At 43.0% G+C, this 20032-nt stretch overlaps 1 protein-coding gene across 2 annotated transcripts in view; it reads right to left on the bottom strand.

Moving 5' to 3' along the window:
- Positions 1–575: 575 nt before the first annotated feature.
- LOC112219622 (AF4/FMR2 family member 1) overlaps positions 576–20032 on the bottom strand; it is a 72853-nt gene continuing 53396 nt past the window's right edge. The window contains exons 11-19 of one of the 2 annotated variants that reach the window (XM_024381039.2): positions 18253–18487; positions 17964–18052; positions 7838–7901; positions 7588–7724; positions 6373–6444; positions 6085–6178; positions 5789–5829; positions 2146–2375; positions 576–1907 (exon numbers count right to left, since the gene is read on the bottom strand). In XM_024381039.2, coding sequence (XP_024236807.1) covers positions 1783–1907; positions 2146–2375; positions 5789–5829; positions 6085–6178; positions 6373–6444; positions 7588–7724; positions 7838–7901; positions 17964–18052; positions 18253–18487 — 1087 coding nt within the window. In that variant the 3' untranslated portion in view covers positions 576–1782. The remainder of the gene's footprint in view (positions 1908–2145; positions 2376–5788; positions 5830–6084; positions 6179–6372; positions 6445–7587; positions 7725–7837; positions 7902–17963; positions 18053–18252; positions 18488–20032) is intronic. The other variant, XM_024381040.2, reaches the window with a different exon arrangement.

Genomic DNA, 20032 nt, shown 5'->3' with positions numbered 1-20032 from the left:
CTCATAGCCTGGTTCCTCTCTAGGTTTTGGCCTTTCTAGGGAGTTTTTCCTAGTCACCGTGCTTCTACACCTGCATTGCTTGCTGTTTGGGGTTTTAGGCTGGGTTTCTGTACAGCACTTTGAGATATCAGCTGATGTACAAAGGGCTATATAAATACATTTGATTTGAATGCCAAGCATCACATCTGGAGGAAACCTGGCACCAGTTAAGCATGGTGGCAGCAGCAGCATCATGCCGTGGGGATGTTTTTCAGCGACAAGGGACTGGGACACTAGTCAGGATTGAGGGAAAGATGTATAGAGAGATCCTTGATGAAAACCTGCTCCAGAGCACTCAGGGACTTCAGACTGGGGTGAAGGTTCACCTTCCAACAGGACACCGACCCTAAGCAAACAGCCAAGACAATGCAGGAGTGGCTATGGGACAAGTCTCTGAATGTCCTTGAGTGGCCCAGCCAGAGCTGGTTCTTGAACCCAATCAAATATCTCTGGAGAGACCTGAAAATAGCTGTGCAGTGACACTCCCCATCCAACCTGACAGAGCTTGAGAGGAACTGCAGAGAAGAATGGGAGAAACTCCCCAAATACAGGTGTGCCAAGCTTGTAGCATCCTACCCAAGACTCAAGGCTGTAATCGCTGCCAAAGGTGTTTCAACAAAGTACTGAAAAAGGGTGTGCATACTTATGTAAATTTATATTAATTTGAAAACATTGATATGAACTTGTTTTTGCTTTGCCATTATGGGGTATTGTGTGTAGTTTGATGAAGGGCAAAAAACAATATATTCCATTTTAGAATAAGGCTTTAACGTTACAAAATGTGGAAAAACTCAAGGGGCCTGAATAATTTCCGTATGCACTATATGACTGAATTAACATAGTGGACCCGTCCTGGCAGGTAGATTCAATCTCCTTTGAAGAGAAAAGAGAAGAATAATAATAAACAAACATATTCACAGAAAGTGACCAGGGCCATCTTGTGGCATGTCAATTTTTCAGGGCAAAACCAATTTAGAAATACTTTATGGAGCGCAGAGATACTGGTTATATTCTGCAGGAGTTGACCAATACTATTATTAGTATTATTATAGGATGGGTCTGGGATGGATGGATACCTGTAGTTCTATTGGCCTTTTCAGCTGGGTGAAGTAAATATTGGCCATGACACCGCTTTTGATCAAACAAAATTTTACTGAAACAATATAAAAATAGTGATAATATAATAAGGCTAATAAATAAGCTTTTTATCATCACTGCTTTGCATTACCACAGGAGAAGGGTGGGAGGACTCTTTGACCCCTCCCAAAAGTCAGTTCTTCAGCCAACCTTCCCATTGTCTAACCCCCGGGGATACAGGGCCCAGAGGGGTGGCCAGGCCACAGTCAGTTGGCTGTGTGACAAATTATTCAGATTGGGAGAGTCTCATTCAACTCACTACAGGTCTAGCAGGCCCAGCAGCCTCCAGAGATCCAGAGGTGGATGTGATAGTTGTTTTGTTAATGGACCCATCCATGTGACCAACAGAGGACCCGGAAGTGTGTGGGACACAGGGTTTGTGAACATCGGTTTCATAGGTAGTTGGGAAAAATTTAATAAAAGTTGACTTTGTATCTATATGAACAACTTGTAGAGGAGGGAATTGGGATCCTGCTTTTGCCTGATGGCCTGTCAATAAATAAAGCCAAATAGGATGTCCCGGACAGGGTTATCCAGGGCTGGGTACTGTAGGAGTACGGCAGGAGTAAGCAGGGCTGTGTAGTGCTGGGTGGGGTTGAGAAACAGTCACTGTGTCTCGCAGGTGTCCAGTCGGAGCCACTGCAGTCCCTGCCGTGTGTGACGCACCAGAGAGCTCATGGTGGAGGTCAGGCTCAACTGGCCCAGAGCTGAGTCCAGCTCAGACAACAAACCTAGAGAGACACAAAAAAAAAGAGAAGAAAAGAGCCTGGATAAGTTAATACCAACATTAGATGGAGTAGCAGGAAAGAAATGCTCACATGAATATAACTACAACCATCACCAATATTTTTTCCCAGTCATCATGACCTCAAGTAATGATATATAGAACTACAGCTTATAAAGAATCTGTTCAGGTGTAATAATATCCTTGTGCAAGACTATTTAACCTTCCCCTCTGCTCCCCTTTACCACTGCCTCTGTGTGCCAGCTCGTCAGCCTTCTCCCAGATGTCGTGAGCACTCAGGAAGAGTGCTGTGATGTTGACGTAAGACGATGCCACCTGCTGGATGACCTGGGGAATGGCCACAGTGTTCAGATTGCCCATCCCCACCCCACTGCTGTGATTGGAGCCTGGCCCAGAGCTGGCTGTGCTGGCAGGAGACGGCATGGGAGACATGGGGGATGGTGTGCCCGTGCTTCTGGGAAAGAGAGGGCAGGGTGGGGCATGAGTTACCTTTTATTTAACTAGGCAAGTCAGAACAAATTCTTATTTTCAATGACGGCCTAGGAACGGTGGGTTAACTGCCTTGTTCAGTGGCAGAACGACAGATTTTTACCTTGTCAGCTCAGGGATTCGATCTTGCAACTTTTCGATTACTAGTCCAATGCTCTAACCACTACGCTACCTCCCGCCCCGGATGGGACTGAGCACATAATACGATGACTTGCAACAGTATATTTACACTTATTAATAAGTGGGTTGAATGAGATGTACAGTCGTGGACAAAAATATTGGCACCCTTGCACTTTTTTCAAATAATGCACCATTTCTTCCAGAAAGCTGTTGAAATTACAATATATTTTGGTATCCACATATGTATGTCTTCGGTGTGCAGTTGAACAAAACAACCAGATAATTATCTGAGGAGATCAGATACAAGATTGGAGCCAAGCATGGACAATCGAGGCTACAAGTTCCTCTCCAGAGACCTTGATGTTCCTGTTTCCACCGTAAGTAATGTAATCAAAAAGTTTAAGGCCCATGCCACTGTAGCCAACCTCACTGGACGTGGCCACAAGAGAAAACTTAATGGAACATTGCAGCAAAGTATTGTTTGAATGTTGGAGAAAGCACCTCAGTCAACTGCCACAAAGATTCAAGCTGACATTCAGACAGTTTCAACTCGCACAATCCGTCGCCAACTCAATGAAAAGGGGATACATTGTAGGAGTCCCAAGAGGAACCCACTGCTGAGAGGAAGACATAAGAAAGCCCGACTGCAATTTGCCAAAACACAGCTGAACATGTCAAAATCCTGGGAGAATATCCTGTGGACAGATGATACCAATTTACAGCTTTTTGGTAAAGCACACCATCTCTACAGAAAACAAAATTAAGCTTTCAAAGAAAAGAACACCTTCCCTACAGTCAAACATGGAGGTTGTGATGTTTTGGGGTTGCTTTGCTGCCTCTGGAACTGGGTGCCTTGAACGTGTGCATGGCATCATGAAATCAGGTGAATACAAAAGGTATTTTGGAGTCCAATGTTGGACCCAGTGTCTCCGTTGAAGGTCATGGGTCTTTCAGTAGGACAATGGCCCCAAACACACTTCAAAATGGACCCAGGAATGGTTCAAGACAAAACGCTGGACTGTTCTGAAGTGGCCAGCAAGTCCAAATCTAAATCCCATTGAAAACTTGTGGAGAGATCTGAAAACAGCAGTTAGGAGAAGGCACCCTTCTAATCTGGGAGAACTGGAGCAGTTTGCACAAGAGGACTGGGCCAAACTGCCAGTAGAGAGGTGCAGGAAGCTCATTGATGGTTATAGGAAGCGCTTGATTGCAGTTATTTAGACCAAAGGCTGTGCTACCAAATATTAAGTCTAGGGTGTCAATAATTTTGTCAATGCCATTTTTGTTTATTTCCTGATTTAAATGGATATATTAACTTCTGAATCAAAACGGTTCTGTAATGTTACGTTCCTTATGAAGCCTTTTTTATTTAAGCAGTTGTCAAAGTACTCTTGATTGATTCCCCAGTGGGTGAAAATTTGCTTTGGTGATGAAATGTCACTTCCTTATGTTATAAAATAAATGTTACCAAGACAAAAATGATTCTTCATGTTCTGAATCATTCAGTGGGGTCTAACATATCATTAACATTATACACAAAAAGTCAGATTTTGTAACCTAATAAGCACCGAGCTCTGTTGACAGAGTGGTGCCGCTTTCTCGCAGCATTCTTTGAGGATTTGACATGTTGTGGTGGTCGTCTGCAGAGTTGTTTCCGCGGGGCACAAAAAGTTAAATTAACATGACGCGAGCTGAAAATAAATGTAAAAGGCTTTGAAAATAAAAAGCTTGCTCCGTTGATATTTCAGAGATATGCTTGTTTGGTCACTTTAATGATGTTTAGATACTGCTTTATCCACTTCATTTATCCACTAAACTAAAATATAAAACCCAACATGCAACAAATTCATTTTTTTTACTGAGTTACAGCTCATATAAAGGAAATCAGTCAATTGAAATAAATGCCTTAGGCCCTAATCTATGGATTTCATATGACTGGGAATACAGATACGCATCTCACAGATATCTTAAGAAAAGTTAAGCATGTGGATCAGAAAACCAGTCAGTATCTGGTGCCTCATGCAGCGCTAATCATCTATTTTGCATAGTGTTGATCAGGCTGTTGATGTGGCCTGCGGAATGTAGTCCCACTCCTATTCAATGGCTATGCGGAATTGCTGGATATTGGCGGGAAATGGAAAAACCTGTCGTACACATTGATCCAGAGCATCCCAAACTGCTCAACATGCTGAGCATGCAGGCCATGGAAGAAATGGAACATTTTAAGCTTTGATTCAGAACATTCAATTCTCTGACAATAGCTCTAGTGGACTTTCCTGCAACACTCCCCAAAACTCGAATTTCAAGCACAGATTCAACCAAAAAGACCAGGGAGGTTTTCCAATAACTCGCAAAGGTCTCCGATTGGCAGATGGGTAAAAATAAACAAAAGCATACAGTGAACATACTTTTGAGTATGGTAAAGTTATTAACTAGGTTTGGGACGGTGTATCATTACACCCAGTAACTACAAAGCTACAGGTGTCCTTCCTAACTCTTGCCAGAGTGGAAGGATTTCCCCATGAGGCCAATGGGGATTTTAAAACAGAGTTTGATGGCTGTGATAGTTTTCTCCTGAGGATGGATCAACATTGTAGTTACTCCACAATTTTCACCTAAATGACAGAGTGAAAAGAAGGAAGCATTTACAAATTACAAATATTCCAAAACATGCATCCTGTTTGCAACAAGACGCTAATAGTAATACTAGTTACAGTTTTGATTTAAATCTGCTTGAAACTATGGCAAGACTTAAAAATGGCTGTCTAGCAATGATCAACAACCAACTTGACAGACTGTGAAGAATTTAAAAAATAATAAATGGACAAATATTGCACAGTCCAGGTCTGCAAAGCCCTTAATTTAAGAGACCTGTAAACACAGCCAGAGGCATTTTTAACATGCATTTACTCAGGTGGACTACTCTGTTGGAACTAGAAGCATAAGTATTTCGCTGCACCTGCAATAACATCTGCAAAATAATTTGATATCTTCAAAAAATAACAGGAATTTCACATTATGAAAAGGGTATACTAAAATATGAAAATACACGTCTAAAAATCGATTTCTAGCATCTCTATATTCTTATGTCCTCCGGATTAGAGAAGAAAGTTGCTATTTTACACCCCCCTCTAGCCTCCATTGATTTATTCACCCTAATATTAGCCATCCTAAAAGGGTTCTGACCAAATGCTAAAGCAGGAGACAAGACAAAGGGAAAAGGCTGAGCAGAGGACAACCACTAGGTAAAATACTTACTTTGAGACACATTGGGAGGGGCCTGCAGACTTGGAGGAGCTCTGAAAAAGAGAATTTAAGATCCAATTCAGTCAAACTCATTTGCTATTTAACCATGTCTCTACACACATTGACAATGTAATATTCATTTGAATTTACACACCAACATACGTTTTGATTACTCAATAGTAATCCAAGTACTCAACTAGTTGTGTGCTCAGAACGTCACTGCCATTTATTTTCCAGTGAATGTGTGTACACTACACACACAAAGACATGCAGAAACAAAGGACCAACATGTGCTCCTTGAAGCCTACCTTGAAATGATCCGTGAGGGTCCTTGAATACTTAAGTGCCGTTTCTCTTTTGTAGCGAAACATGGCCATCTGTAGAAGGGACTGGCACCTCATACTGACAGACAATAACAAAAAGGTTACATTCTCATAATCCTCTGCAGGAATACTTCATTTCACTGACTTGAGGTAAAAATGGATCCAAAGTGCCACTACTTGACATTTATGTTACATTTAACAGAACTATAGTGAACTATTGTGTGGTGTAGCAGGGTATATATTACATATAGTAGGGTCTAGGTATCTAGTTACCATAATATTGTAAAATCCTTGTCTGTAACAGGGGCAGAGGGGTCCATAGAACCCTTCAGTTTCAGTATGAACCTGAAAGAGTAGAGGTGGCATTTAAAAAAGCTAGAAAAAGCACAGGAAACAAAGCAAAGGTGAGTTCACAAAAAAAAAGGAACTCATCATGAGGGGTCGCAGTGGCTCGTTGCCTCATCCATACCCACACATGTAATCAGAGTCGGCCATAGCCTTTGAGGCCCTGAGCCTCATGAAGCTGGATGAGAGAATGCCAAGAGTGTGCAAAGCAGTCATCAAGGCAAAAGGTGGATATTTTGAAGAATCTCAAATATAAAATATATTTTGATTTGTTTAACACTTTTTCGGTTACTACATGATTCCATATGTGTCATTTCAATAGTTTTGATGTCTTCATTATTATTCTACAATGTAGAATAAAGTACAAATAATGAAAAACCCTGGAATGAGTAGGTGTCCAAACTTTTGACAGGTACTGTATGTAAATTAGATTTCTGTATTTCATTTTGATACGTCCGTGAAATTCTTAATTGAATAAAACAAACTTTTGAATGTAGTTTTTATGACGTGCACCCCAATAAAATACATACCATATAACCTACACAGGTTTCACGTGTGTAGCTGGTAGGCACTACAGTCAGAGGCTCCTATGTGTAGCAATTTGAAGTGGTAGACCTCTAATTTCATGCAAAATGGAATTACAGTTCTGTAATTAAGTTAGCTAAATGAGAAGGAGTAGGCTAGCAGGAGCAACCGACAGATTGAATCTGAATGGAGTTGTAGAAAAGGACGGGGAGTGCAGCAAAATGGCCTCAACTAGTCTAGCTAGCTGACATCTGGCCATCTTCTCTTCTTTAAATCAATTTGATGCAGTAAAGACAGCCACTGCCAGATGGGATAATAGACAAACTTGTAAATGCCATAGGTTATCTAACTAGCACGAGTTCGGGGCATTTTTCCCCCCACTCTCCCTCCTGTGTCACACACACCATCGGGCCGTGAACATCCTCTGAGGCGTGCAGGCTGCACAGCAAACAAGTTGTCCAAGTTTAAATAAAGTCACAAAAAAAAACATGTTTTACAACTATCTGGATATCCCCAAAAAATGTCTTATTATTCAAACCTGAAAATATTTCAAATGCCCACCCCTACTCACTGCAGCTAAGGAGCTCTATCTAGTACATATTGTTTTGGGCTGCTTACCTTATCAGATCCAATGTTTCAGCGAACATCGTATATGCCGACTTCGGGGTCTGGGGATCGGTTTCCATAGCGATGCCGCTCTCCACAAAGGACATGGCAGCATCGAGGTAGTTGAAAGCTTTGCCCACCTTATCAGACTGGAGAAAACCAAAAACGCACAGGCCTTTGTTTAGAATCCTTTGAGATTGTCACAAGTGAAAGAAAAATACTGAATTGAGAGAGAATGAGAGTGTAAAAATAGGACTATTACCGTGGCATCTGCTTTGTGCTTGAGTTTTTTGGCTTCCTTCATATGATACTCCACTGGGTGCTGCCTGTGGGTGGCAGGAACAGAGGTATATAAATTCAGCAAAAAAAGAAACGTCCTCTCAGTCAACTGCGTTCATTTTCAGCAAACTTAATATGTGTAAATATTTGTATGAACATAACAGATTCAACAACTGAGACGAACTGAACAAGTTCCACAAACATGTGACTAACAGAAATGGAATAATGTGTTACTCCACTCTTCCATCAAGGAACATACAAGTTCCCGGACATTTTTGAGGGGAATGGCCCTAGCCCTCACTCCAATCCAACAGGTCCCAGATGTGCTCCATGGGTTTGAGATCCAGGCTCTTCGACTGGACATGGCAGAACACTGACATTCCTGTCTTGAAGGAAATCATGAACTGAATGAGCTGTATGGTTGGTGGCATTGGCATGCTGGAGGGTCATGTCAGGATGAGCCTGCAGGAAAGGTACCACATGAGGGAGGAGGATGTCTTCCCTGTAACGCACAGCATTGAGATTGCCTGCAATGACAACAAGTTCAGTCCCATGACGGACCCTCCACCTCCAAATCGATTCCGCTCCAGAAAACAGGCCTTGGTGCAACGCTCAATCCTTCGACGATAAACGTGAATCCGACCATCACCTTTGGTGAGACTAAACCGTGACTCGTCAGTGAAGAGCACTTTTGCCAGTCCCGTCTGGTCCAGCAACGGTGGGTTTGTGCCCATAGGAAACGTTGTTGCCGGTGATGTCTGGTGAGGACCTGCCTTACAACAGGTCTAAAAGCCCCCAGTCCAGCCTCTCTCAGCCTATTGTGGACAGTCTGAGCACTGATGGAGGGATTGTGCAATCCTGGTATAACTCAGGCAGTTGTTGCCATTCTGTACCTGTCCCACAGGTGTGATGTTCAGATGTACCGATCCAGTGCAGGTGTTACACGTGGTCTGCCACTGCAAGGACGATCAGCTGTCTGTCCCGTCTCCCTGTAGCGCTGTCTTAGGCGTCTCACAGTACGGACATTGCAATTTATTGTCCAGACCATATCTGCAGTCCTCATGCCTCCTTGCAGCATGCCTAAGGCACGTTCACACAGATAAGCAGGAACCCTGGGCATCTTTCTTTTGGTGTTTTTCAGAGTCAGTAGAAAGTGCCCTAAGTTATAACTGTGACCTTAATTGCCTAACTTCTGTAAGCTGTTAGTGTTAACCTCTTGAATCTATGGGGGCGCTATTTCATTATTGGATAAAAAAAACGTGCCCGTTTTAAGCGCAATATTATGTCACGAAAAGATGCTCGACTATGCATATAATTGACAGCTTTGGAAAGAAAACACTGACGTTTCCAGAACTGCAAAGATATTATCTTTGAGTGCCACAGAACTCATGTTACAGGCGAAACCAAGATGAAACCTCAAACAGGAAATGAGCAGAATTTCTGAGGCTCTGTTTTCCATTGTCTCCTTATATGGCTGTGAATGTGCCATGAACGAGCTTAAGCTTTGTGCAGTTTGTCCAAGGTGTCTGCAGCATTGTGACGTATTTGTAGGCATATCATTGGAAGATTGGCCATAAGCGACTACATTTACCAAGGATCCGCCCGGTGTCCTTTGTCTAAATTGGTGCGTAATCTTCAGTCGCAGGCATTTTCTCCTGGGATTCAGAGGGGAAAGCACACTTCCACGAACGATATATCATCGAAGAGATATGTGAAAAACACCTTGAGGATTGGTTCTAAACAACGTTTGCCATGTTTCAGTCGATATTATGGAGTTAATTTGGAAAAAAGTTTGACGTTTAGATGACTGAATTTTTGGGTTTTTTTGGTAGCCAAACGTGACGCACCAAACGGAGCGATTTCTCCTGAACAAATAATATTTTTGGAAAAACTGAACATTTGCTATCTAACAGTCTCCTCATTGAAAACATCTGAAGTTCTTCAAAAGGTAAATTATTTTATTTGAATGCTTTTCTGGTTTTTGTGAAAATGTTGCCTGCTGAATTGTTAACGGTAAATGCTACGCTAGCTATGAATAGCTATGAATACTGTTACACAAATGCTTGTTTTCCTATGGTTGAGAAGCATATTTTGAAAATCTGAGATGACAGTGTTGTTAACAAAAGGCTAAGCTTGAGAGCTAGCATATTTATTTCATTTCATTTGCGATTTTCATGAATAGTTAACGTTGCGTTATGGTAATGGGCTTGAGGCTGTAGTCACGATCCCGGATCCGGGATGGCTAGACGCAAGAATTAACAACCGTTCCACAGGTGCATGTTTATTCATTGTTTATGGTTCATTGAACAAGCATGGGAAACAGTGTTTAAACACTTTACAATGAAGAACTGTGAAGTTTGGGATTATTACAAATTATCTTTGAAAGACAGGGTCCTGAAAAGGATATGTATGGTCACTGTGGGGACGACTTCGTCGATGCACTTATTGTTGAAACTGAGGTGGTACACTCCTCAATGCCATTGGATGAATTCCAGAACATATTCCAGTCTGTGCTAGCAAAACAGTCCTGTAGCGTAGCATCTGACCACTTCCGTATTGAGTGAGTCACTGGTACATCCTGCCTTAGTTTTTGCTTGTAAGCAGGAATCAGGAGGATAGCATTATGGTCAGATATCAAATCAAATTTTATTTGTCACATACACATGGTTAGCAGATGTTAATGCGAGTGTAGCGAAATGCTTGTGCTTCTAGTTCCGACAATGCAGTAATAACCAACAAGTAATCTAACTAACAATTCCAAAACTACTGTCTTATACACAGTGTAAGGGGATAAAGAATATGTACATAAGGATATATGAATGAGTGATGGTACAGAGCAGCATAGGCAAAATACAGTAGATGGTATCGTGTACAGTATATACATTTGAGATGAGTATGTAAACAAAGTGGCATAGTTAAAGTGGCTAGTGATACATGTATTACATAAGGATGCAGTCGATGATATGGAGTACAGTATATACGTATGCATATGAGATGAATAATGTAGGGTAAGTAACATTATATAAGGTAGCATTGTTTAAAGTGGCTAGTGATATATTTACATCATTTCCCATCAATTCCCATTATTAAAGTGGCTGGAGTTGAGTCAGTGTCAGTGTCAGTGTGTTGGCAGCAGCCACTCAATGTTAGTGGTGGCTGTTTAACAGTCTGATGGCCTTGAGATAGAAGCTGTTTTTCAGTCTCTCGGTCCCAGCTTTGATGCACCTGTACTTTTGGTGACAAGCCGAATTTCTTCAGCCTCCTGAGGTTGAAGAGGCGCTGCTGCGCCTTCTTCACGATGCTGTCTGTGTGAGTGGACCAATTCAGTTTGTCTGTGATGTGTATGCCGAGGAACTTAAAACTTGCTTCCCTCTCCACTACTGTTCCATCGATGTGGATAGGGGGGTGTTCCCTCTGCTGTTTCCTGAAGTCCACAATCATCTCCTTAGTTTTGTTGACGTTGAGTGTGAGGTTATTTTCCTGACACCACACTCCGAGAGCCCTCACCTCCTCCCTGTAGGCCGTCTCGTCGTTGTTGGTAATCAAGCCTACCACTGTTGTGTCGTCCCCAAACTTGATGATTGAGTTGGAGGCGTGCGTGGCCACGCAGTCGTGGGTGAACAGGGAGTACAGGAGAGGGCTCAGAACGCACCCTTGTGGGGCCCCAGTGTTGAGGATCAGCGGGGTGGAGACGTTGTTGCCTACCCTCACCACCTGGGGGCGGCCCGTCAGGAAGTCCAGTACCCAGTTGCACAGGGCGGGGTCAAGACCCAGGGTCTCGAGCTTGATGACGAGCTTGGAGGGTACTATGGTGTTGAATGCCGAGCTGTAGTCGATGAACAGCATTCTCACATAGGTATTGCTCTTGTCCAGATGGGTTAGGGCAGTGTGCAGTGTGGTTGAGATTGCATCGTCTGTGGACCTATTTGGGCGGTAAGCAAATTGGAGTGGGTCTAGTGTGTCAGGTAGGGTGGAGGTGATGTGGTCCTTGACTAGTCTCTCAAAGCACTTCATGATGACGGAAGTGAGTGCTACGGGGCGGCAGTCGTTTAGCTCAGTTACCTTAGCTTTCTTGGGAACAGGAACATTGGTGGCCCTCTTGAAGCATGTGGGAACAGCAGACTGGTATAGGGATTGATTGAATATGTCCGTAAACACACCGGCCAGCTGGTCTGCGCATGCTCTGAGGGCGCGGCTGGGGATGCCGTCTGGGCCTGCAGCCTTGCGAGGGTTAACACGTTTAAATATCTTACTCACCTCGGCTGCAGTGAAGGAGAGTCCGCATGTTTTCGTTGCAGGCCGTGTCAGTGGCACTGTATTCTCCTCAAAGCGGGCAAAAAAGTTATTTAGTCTGCCTGGGAGAAAGACATCCTGGTCCGTGACTGGGCTGGATTTCTTCTTGTAGTCCGTGATTGACTGTAGACCCTGCCACATGCCTCTTGTGTCTGAGCCGTTGAATTGAGATTCTACTTTGTCTCTGTACTGACGCTTAGCTTGTTTGATAGCCTTGCGGAGGGAATAGCTGCACTGTTTGTATTCGGTCATGTTATCTGACGCAATACGAAACATATCCCAGTCCACGTGATGGAAGCAGTCTTGGAGTGTGGAGTCAGCTTGGTCGGACCAGTGTTGGACAGACCTCAGCGTGGGAGCCTCTTGTTTTAGTTTCTGTCTGTAGGCAGGGATCAACAAAATGGAGTCGTGGTCAGCTTTTCCGAAAGGAGGGCGGGGCAGGGCCTTATATGCGTCGCGGAAGTTAGAGTAACAATGATCCAAGGTTTTTCCACCCCTGGTTGCGCAATCGATATGCCAAATGTAGGGCGAGGGAGAGCTTTGTATGCATCTGTGTGTCAGAATATATTTTCCTCTGGTTGCACATGTAACATGCCGGTAGAAATGAGGTAAAACTGATTTAAGTTTGCCTGCATTAACATCTCTGCGCACCGAACCCGTTAGCGGGATTAAATTCGACAACATACGGTGATCGCTACATAAATAGTCATATTAAACATTCATGAAAATACAAGTGTCTCACATGGGTCGAAAGCCTAGAATCTTGCTAATCCAACTGCGTTGTCAGATTTAAAAAAGGATTTACTGCGAAAGAATACGATGCGATTATCTGAGAACAAAGCCCCATAAAAAATAACTATTTCAACCAGCACAGGCGTAACATCACAAATTGCAATAAAATAAATAGTTTACCTTTGACGATCTTCCTCTGTTTGCAATCCCAATGCTCATTGTTACACAATGAATGGTCTTTTGTTTGATAAAATCCATTTTTATAGCCTAACACGAAACATTTTGTGAACCGCTTGTGTCGGGAATTCCGTCTCAGTCCATTTTCGACGACACATTCGGTGTAAATACACACACAGAACGTGACTTTTCCAGTCATGTTTGGTTTCATTGCAATCAACTGGTTTGTTTGTAACACAACCAAACCTGATGGGTCATTTCGCGGGACGTATTGACTGAAAGAAACCGATTTGAAGACAACAAGTAATGACATCATTGTGCACCAATGATATGACCGCTGTTTCATTGATTGACTGTATTTTAACCCAATGACCACTGATCGTCTTGAAATCTAGCTGGGTAGATAGCCAATGAGCTGAGGTAAACGGCAATATGTAATGTTTATGTGTTGGAAGACCAACCCATGTAGTAAACGCCAGCGTAAAGAGGTTCATTCGCCATTGAAGATTCACACAGCGTTGTTTTGGTAAAGCGCATCTTCAGCTGTTTATAAATCAATCAGTATGGCGACTAAGTCAGGGAAAGCTAAATCTAAGTCTAGATATACAGATGTATACACCATTTTAGAAGAAATTGATCGGGAAAGTGAGAGAGATTGTTGGAGGACGATTCATTTAGCGATTCCCAAATGGAGGAATATTTTTTGAACGGAGAGGACATCGTTTTGGACTGGTAAGTTCTTCTCATGCTAATGCCGTTGTTTGAAATTAATAATATAAAATATTATTTGTGAAATGAAAGCCTATTTGAGGCTGTTGAGGGGAGTGCAGGCCCACAACAATTGCCAAAGTGAAATGGAGACAGTAGATCTGGCTGGTCTGTCGTAATATAATAGAGACATTAGATCTAGCTGGTCTGTCATAATATATTCAACCTTCTGTTCCCTGTACTCTAAATACACTGCTCAAAAAAATAAAAGGGAACACTTAAACAACACAATGTAACTCCAAGTCAATCACACTTCTGTGAAATCGAACTGTCCACTTAGGAAGCAACACTGATTGATAATACATTTCACATGCTGTCGTGCAAATGGAATAGACAACAGGTGGAAATTATAGGCAATTAGCAAGACACCCCCAATAAAGGAGTGGTTCTGCAGGTGGTGACCACAGACCACTTCTCAGTTCCTATGCTTCCTGGCTGATGTTTTGGTCACTTTTGAATGCTGGCGGTGCTTTCACTCTAGTGGTAGCATGAGATGGAGTCTACAACCCACACAAGTGGCTCAGGTAGTGCAACTCATCCAGGATGGCACATCAATGCGAGCTGTGGCAAGAAGGTTTGCTGTGTCTGTCAGCGTAGTGTCCAGAGCATGGAGGCGCTACCAGGAGACAGGCCAGTAAATCAGGAGACGTGGAGGAGGTCGTAGGAGGGCAACAACCCAGCAGCAGGACCGCTACCTCCGCCTTTGTGCAAGGAGGAGCAGGAGGAGCACTGCCAGAGCCCTGCAAAATGATCACCAGCAGGCCACAAATGTGCATGTGTCTGCTCAAACGGTCAGAAACAGACTCCATGAGGGTGGTATGAGGGCCCGACGTCCATTGTTGGGGGTTGTGCTTACAGCCCAACACCGTGCAGGACGTTTGACATTTGCCAGAGAACACCAAGATTGGAAAATTCACCACTGGCGCCCTGTGCTCTTCACAGATGAAAGCAGGTTCACACTGAGCACATCTGACAGACGTGACAGAGTCTGGAGACGCCGTGGAGAACATTCTGCTGCCTGCAACATCCTCCAGCATGACCGGTTTGGCAGTGGGTCAGTCATGGTGTGTGGTGGCATTTCTTTGGGGGGCCGCACAGCCCTCCATGTGCTCGCCAGAGGTAGCCTGACTGCCATTAGTTACCGAGATGAGATCCTCAGACCCCTTGTGAGACCATATGCTGGTGTGGTTGGCCCTGGGTTCCTCCTAATGCTAGACCTCATGTGGCTGGAGTGTGTCAGCAGTTCCTGCAAGAGGAAGGCATTGATGCTATGGACTGGCCCGCCTGTTCCCCAGACCTGAATCCAATTGAGCACATCTGGGACAGCATGTCTCGCTCCATCTACCAACGCCACGCTGCACCAGACTCTCCAGGAGTTGGCGGATGCTTTAGTCTAGGTCTGGGAGGAGATCCCTCAGGAGACCATCCGCCACCTCATCAGGAGCATGCCCAGGCGTTGTAGGGAGGTCATACAAGCACGTGGAGGCCACACACACTACTGAGCCTCATTTTGACTTGTTTTAAGGACATTACATCAAAGTTGGATCAGCCTGTAGTGTGGTTTTCCACTTTAATTTTGAGTGTGACTCCAAATCCAGACCTCCATGGGTTGATAAATTTGATTTCCATTGATAATTTGTGTGATTTTGTTGTCAGCACATTCAACTATGTAAAGAAAAAAGTATTTAATAAGAATATTTCATTCATTCAGATCTAGGATGTGTTATTTTAGTGTTCCCTTTATTTTTTTTGAGCAGTGTATATCTGTTTATTATACCTGTTGATACAGGGCTCATATGTGAAACTTTTCTAACTGAACATTTTCTTTCACAGTGACACGGACTCCGAATGGAAGCCCCCCAGTGCCAAGGTTTCCATCCCCCACTGAAGCTGGTTCATCCAGCTATTGCCACAAGTGGTGTTCATCTGCCCAAATTTATTTCTGCAGGCATGGATGTGCCTCAGGGCCAAAGGGGCACAGCATGGAGGAGTCGCTGTGTTCTTTCCAAAATGAAGTCCCCCATCACCTGCACCACATGCTTGGTGACCCTCTGCTTTACAGCAGAAAGAGACTGCTATGGCACCTGGCATCAGCAGCACAATATTGTGTAGAGGACTGAGGGTCTTCCAAATAGTGAAAGTATTATTTTGTAAAGTATTATTTTGTAAATGTATATATATATATATATATTTTTTCTCCATTTTTTTTTTTTTTAGATATATATAGATATCTTTTTTCTCCATTTTTTTTTTTTTTGGGGGGGTATGTTAGAATACCATTTTGGTATTTTGTATATAGTTATTCCATTCAAAATGTATAACTTCACCAATTTGGCCACTTGGGTACATTTGGGTTACTTGTGTGGGACACCTGGGGGACTTCATGATAAATGTCATGTAGCACACTCATTTCTGAAGTTATCATTCTGAAACTTTGCACAAGTACTGTTGCACTCTTATGCGGTTCACTGAAATTGTCCCCATCAGAATGTTTGTTTTGTCTCGTTCATTTTAAAGATGATACAACAATAAAAATGAAAAAACATGTTTTTTTCATTGTATTATCTAAACCAGATCTATTGTGTTATATTCTCCTACATTCAATTCACATTTACACAAACTTCAGAGTGTTTTCTTTCAAATGAAATCAAGAGTCTGCATTATTCTTGGTTCTGAGCCTGAGCTACAGGCAGTTAGATTTGGGTATGTCTTCAGGCGGAAATTGAAAAAAGTTGGGGGGTAGCTGTAAGAGGTTTTAAAGTCCCCGGCCACTAGGAGCACCACTTCTGGATTAGCATTTTCTTGTTTGCTTATGGCCTTCTATAGCTCGTTGAGTGGGTCTTAGTTCCAGCATTCTTTTGTGATGGTAAATATAAATGAACTCTACAGCTTATCATGAGGTACTCTACCTCAGGCAAGCAATACCTCGAGACACCAGCTATTATTTACCAATAGACACACAATCCCACCCCTAGTCTTACCAGACGTAGCTGTTCTGTCCTGCCGATGCACGGAAAACCCAGCCAACTGTATATTGTCATTGTCGTCGTTCAGCCACATCTCAGTGAAACATACGATATTACAGTTAATGTCCCATTGGTAGGATAGTCTCGAAGTGAATTCTCCAGTGATTGCACGTTGGCCAATAGAACGAACGGATGGTGGGTTACCCAAAGCTGACGAATTTCTCACAAGGCACACCTATCTCCGCACCCTGTATTTCTGTCTTTTCTTCACGCGAATGACTGGGATTTGGCCGGTTCTCGGAGAAGCCGTATATCTTTCGCGTTGGACTCATTAAAGAAAAAGATCTTGGTCCAGTTCAAGGTGTGTAATCGCTGGTCTGATATCCAGAAGCTCTTTTTGGGCATAAGAGTCGGTAGCAGCAACATTAAATAAAAAGTAAGTTACAAACAATGTGAAAAAACACACAAAATACCATAGTTGGTTAGGAGCCCGTAAAACGGCAGCCATCCCCTCGGGCGCCATTACTGGTGGTGGTAGTGTGATGGTTTGGGGATGCTTTGCTGCCTTAATAGAATGAACCATGAATTCTGCTCTGTATCAGAGAATTCTACAGGAGAATGTCAGGCCATCTGTCTGTGAGCTGAAGATGAAGCGCAGCTGGGTCATACAGCAAGACAATGATCCAAAACACACAATCAAGTCTAGATAAAACGTCTAAAAAGCAACAAATTTGAAGTTCTGGAATGGCCTAGTAAAAGTCCAGACCTAATACCAATTGAGATGTGTCAGGACTTGAAACGAGCAGTTCATGCTTTAAAACCAACAAATGTCGCTGACTTAAAGCAGTTCTACATGGAAGAGTGGGTCAAAATAAGAGGGCCACTGATCAACTACAGGAAGCGTTTGGCTGGAGACACTGCAGCTAAACCATTTATTGAGTGTAAGGGGGCAACCATTTTTTCACAGGGGCATAAGGTGTTGTATAACTTTTCTAATGAAATAAGTATGTAATTGTTGTGTTATTTGTTCACTCGGGTTCCCTTTATCTAATATTAGGTTTTGATTGAAGATCTGATAACATTGATAACAAAAGTTCAAACAATTAGAAAGGGGGGAGAAATCCTTTTTTCACAGCACAGTATATATAATGACAAACAGGGAAGGAATCTTACCTGTCCTCGACCTTGAGCAGGGGTCTGGAGGACAGGGAACCCCCGGTGAGCTGGGCAGGCACAGAGAAGGCAAAGCTGCTCTTGGGGGCCTTCAGACAAAACCAGAAGAGAAAGTATATCAACACCTATTTCTCATTATTTCAGATAACCTTTATACAGGCAATTAACGATAAATAATGAGCTTCTTCCTTTGAATAACATCTAACACTTCTGACGCACCTGCTGAAGCAACTCTCAGATGTGTGACTTAATTTCACATATAACATACATATTGACTCAAATCTCTTGCCTTGCCAGTCTTGGAATGCTCTGTGTGTCGTTTCCCAGTGCCCTTCTTGTGTTTGACGGGGGTGGAGGCCTCCCTGTCCTTGCTTTTGGCTGCTGAGGCAGCGTTGGGCTCTGGGGTCTCCCCTGCATGCCGCTTGCGCCTCCCCGGCTCTTTCCCAGGGTCTTGCAGAGGGACAGAAGCCCCCTTCTTCGACCGCTTCCTCTCCACCTCCTCCTCTCCAGGGTTCTTGGGCGTCCTGTGAGAGAAAAGGCCAGATGGCAAGTTAGATCAGAATGGGATAGAGGAAGATACTGTGAAAGGGGACTTTCTTCTCTGATGGGAGAATGCCCAGTCAGCAGGGTGTCAGTAGGTCCTTAAAAAAATCTTACATTCTGATGTAAAATCTTCAGTTTTCAAAAGGTGTTAAAAAATGTGATGGAATGGCCCCCTTTATTTTGTGCCGCTGCGTAATTGTTGCCACCATGGTAAAAAAAAAAAGAGAGCAAGGTAGCCTATACAATTTGATAGATGACAACACTAACTAGAGCTATGATGATAAACCAAAAATTACAGACACCTAATATTGTCCTCCTCTTACTGAAGCAATTTTGCCAATGTCAGTATTTTTGGTGATTAGGCTACACAACATTCCTGCAGATTGGTTTTAGAACCAAACATTCTTTGGTGAACAGTAATGTCCATTAAAATGAACCTTCTTTGTGCAATGAAAGTATTTTATGTTTCACTGATTTCTGATCTCGTAAAAGCCTGGGTTTTGGGCACGTTAACAATAACACTGAAAATATCAAAAAAGAATGTCCAAGCATCTTCGACAGAGGGGATCAAGCTGATTCTATACCATTTTACAGAGGCCATGTCTTGAAGGAAGGCTTGCTCATTACAAAAAAATTAGCAAGTGTTTGACAGGTCGTTTCACTGAGCAGCTATTACAAACACAGGCTGTAAAACAGTGATCACTAAGGTCATTACAGAAAACACAGAACTGATACCTTTCAAATCACATTTATTTATATAGCCCTTCGTACATCAGCTGATATCTCAAAGTGCTGTACAGAAACCCAGCCTAAAACCCCAAACAGCAAGCAATGCAGGTGTTGAAGCACGTTGGCTAGTAAAAACCTAGGAAGAAACCTAGAGAGGCTATGAGGGGTGACCAGTCCTCTTCTGGCTGTGCCAGGTGGAGATTATAACAGAACACGGCCAAGATGTTCAAATGTTCATAAATGACCAGCATGGTCAAATAATAGGTCTGGGACAGGTAGCACGTCGGGTGAACAGGTCAGGATTCCATAGCCTCAGGCAGAACAGTTGAAACTTCCAGGATTATTTGTGAGGATAACATCGAGGAGAGTAGCCTTTTCTGGGTGTTTGGAGTGATACGTTGTGGGATTGGTAATAATCAGAAAGATTTTGGGAGTCTCATTGCTTTAGGACTTGGTCAGGTGGTTTAAGTATGTCCCAGTTTAGGTCACCTAAAATTCAGACTTTGTGTAAGGGACCAGGAGAGAGCTTAGGCAGGTAGGGTACAGACCGGTGCTGATGGAGGACTATAATGCCTAGCAACAGTCAACTAAGAACAATTTTAAAGTTACATTCTTAAAACCAGCAAATCAAATTGTTTGGTTACAGATTTGTAGACAACCTGAGAGGTGATTCTTGGTAAAGATTGTCACTCACCCACCTTTGGAAGATCTTTCTTGCTGAAAAAGGTTATAACCAGAAAGGTTAACATCAGTATTCAAAACACTCTTTCTTAACCACCTCTCAGATTTGGATATAT

This window comes from Oncorhynchus tshawytscha, linkage group LG20 (assembly GCF_018296145.1).
Source record: "Oncorhynchus tshawytscha isolate Ot180627B linkage group LG20, Otsh_v2.0, whole genome shotgun sequence".
NCBI lineage: Eukaryota > Metazoa > Chordata > Actinopteri > Salmoniformes > Salmonidae > Oncorhynchus > Oncorhynchus tshawytscha.
Note: the sequence above shows the minus strand (reverse complement) of the source record. Positions and strands in the feature narration are given on the sequence as shown.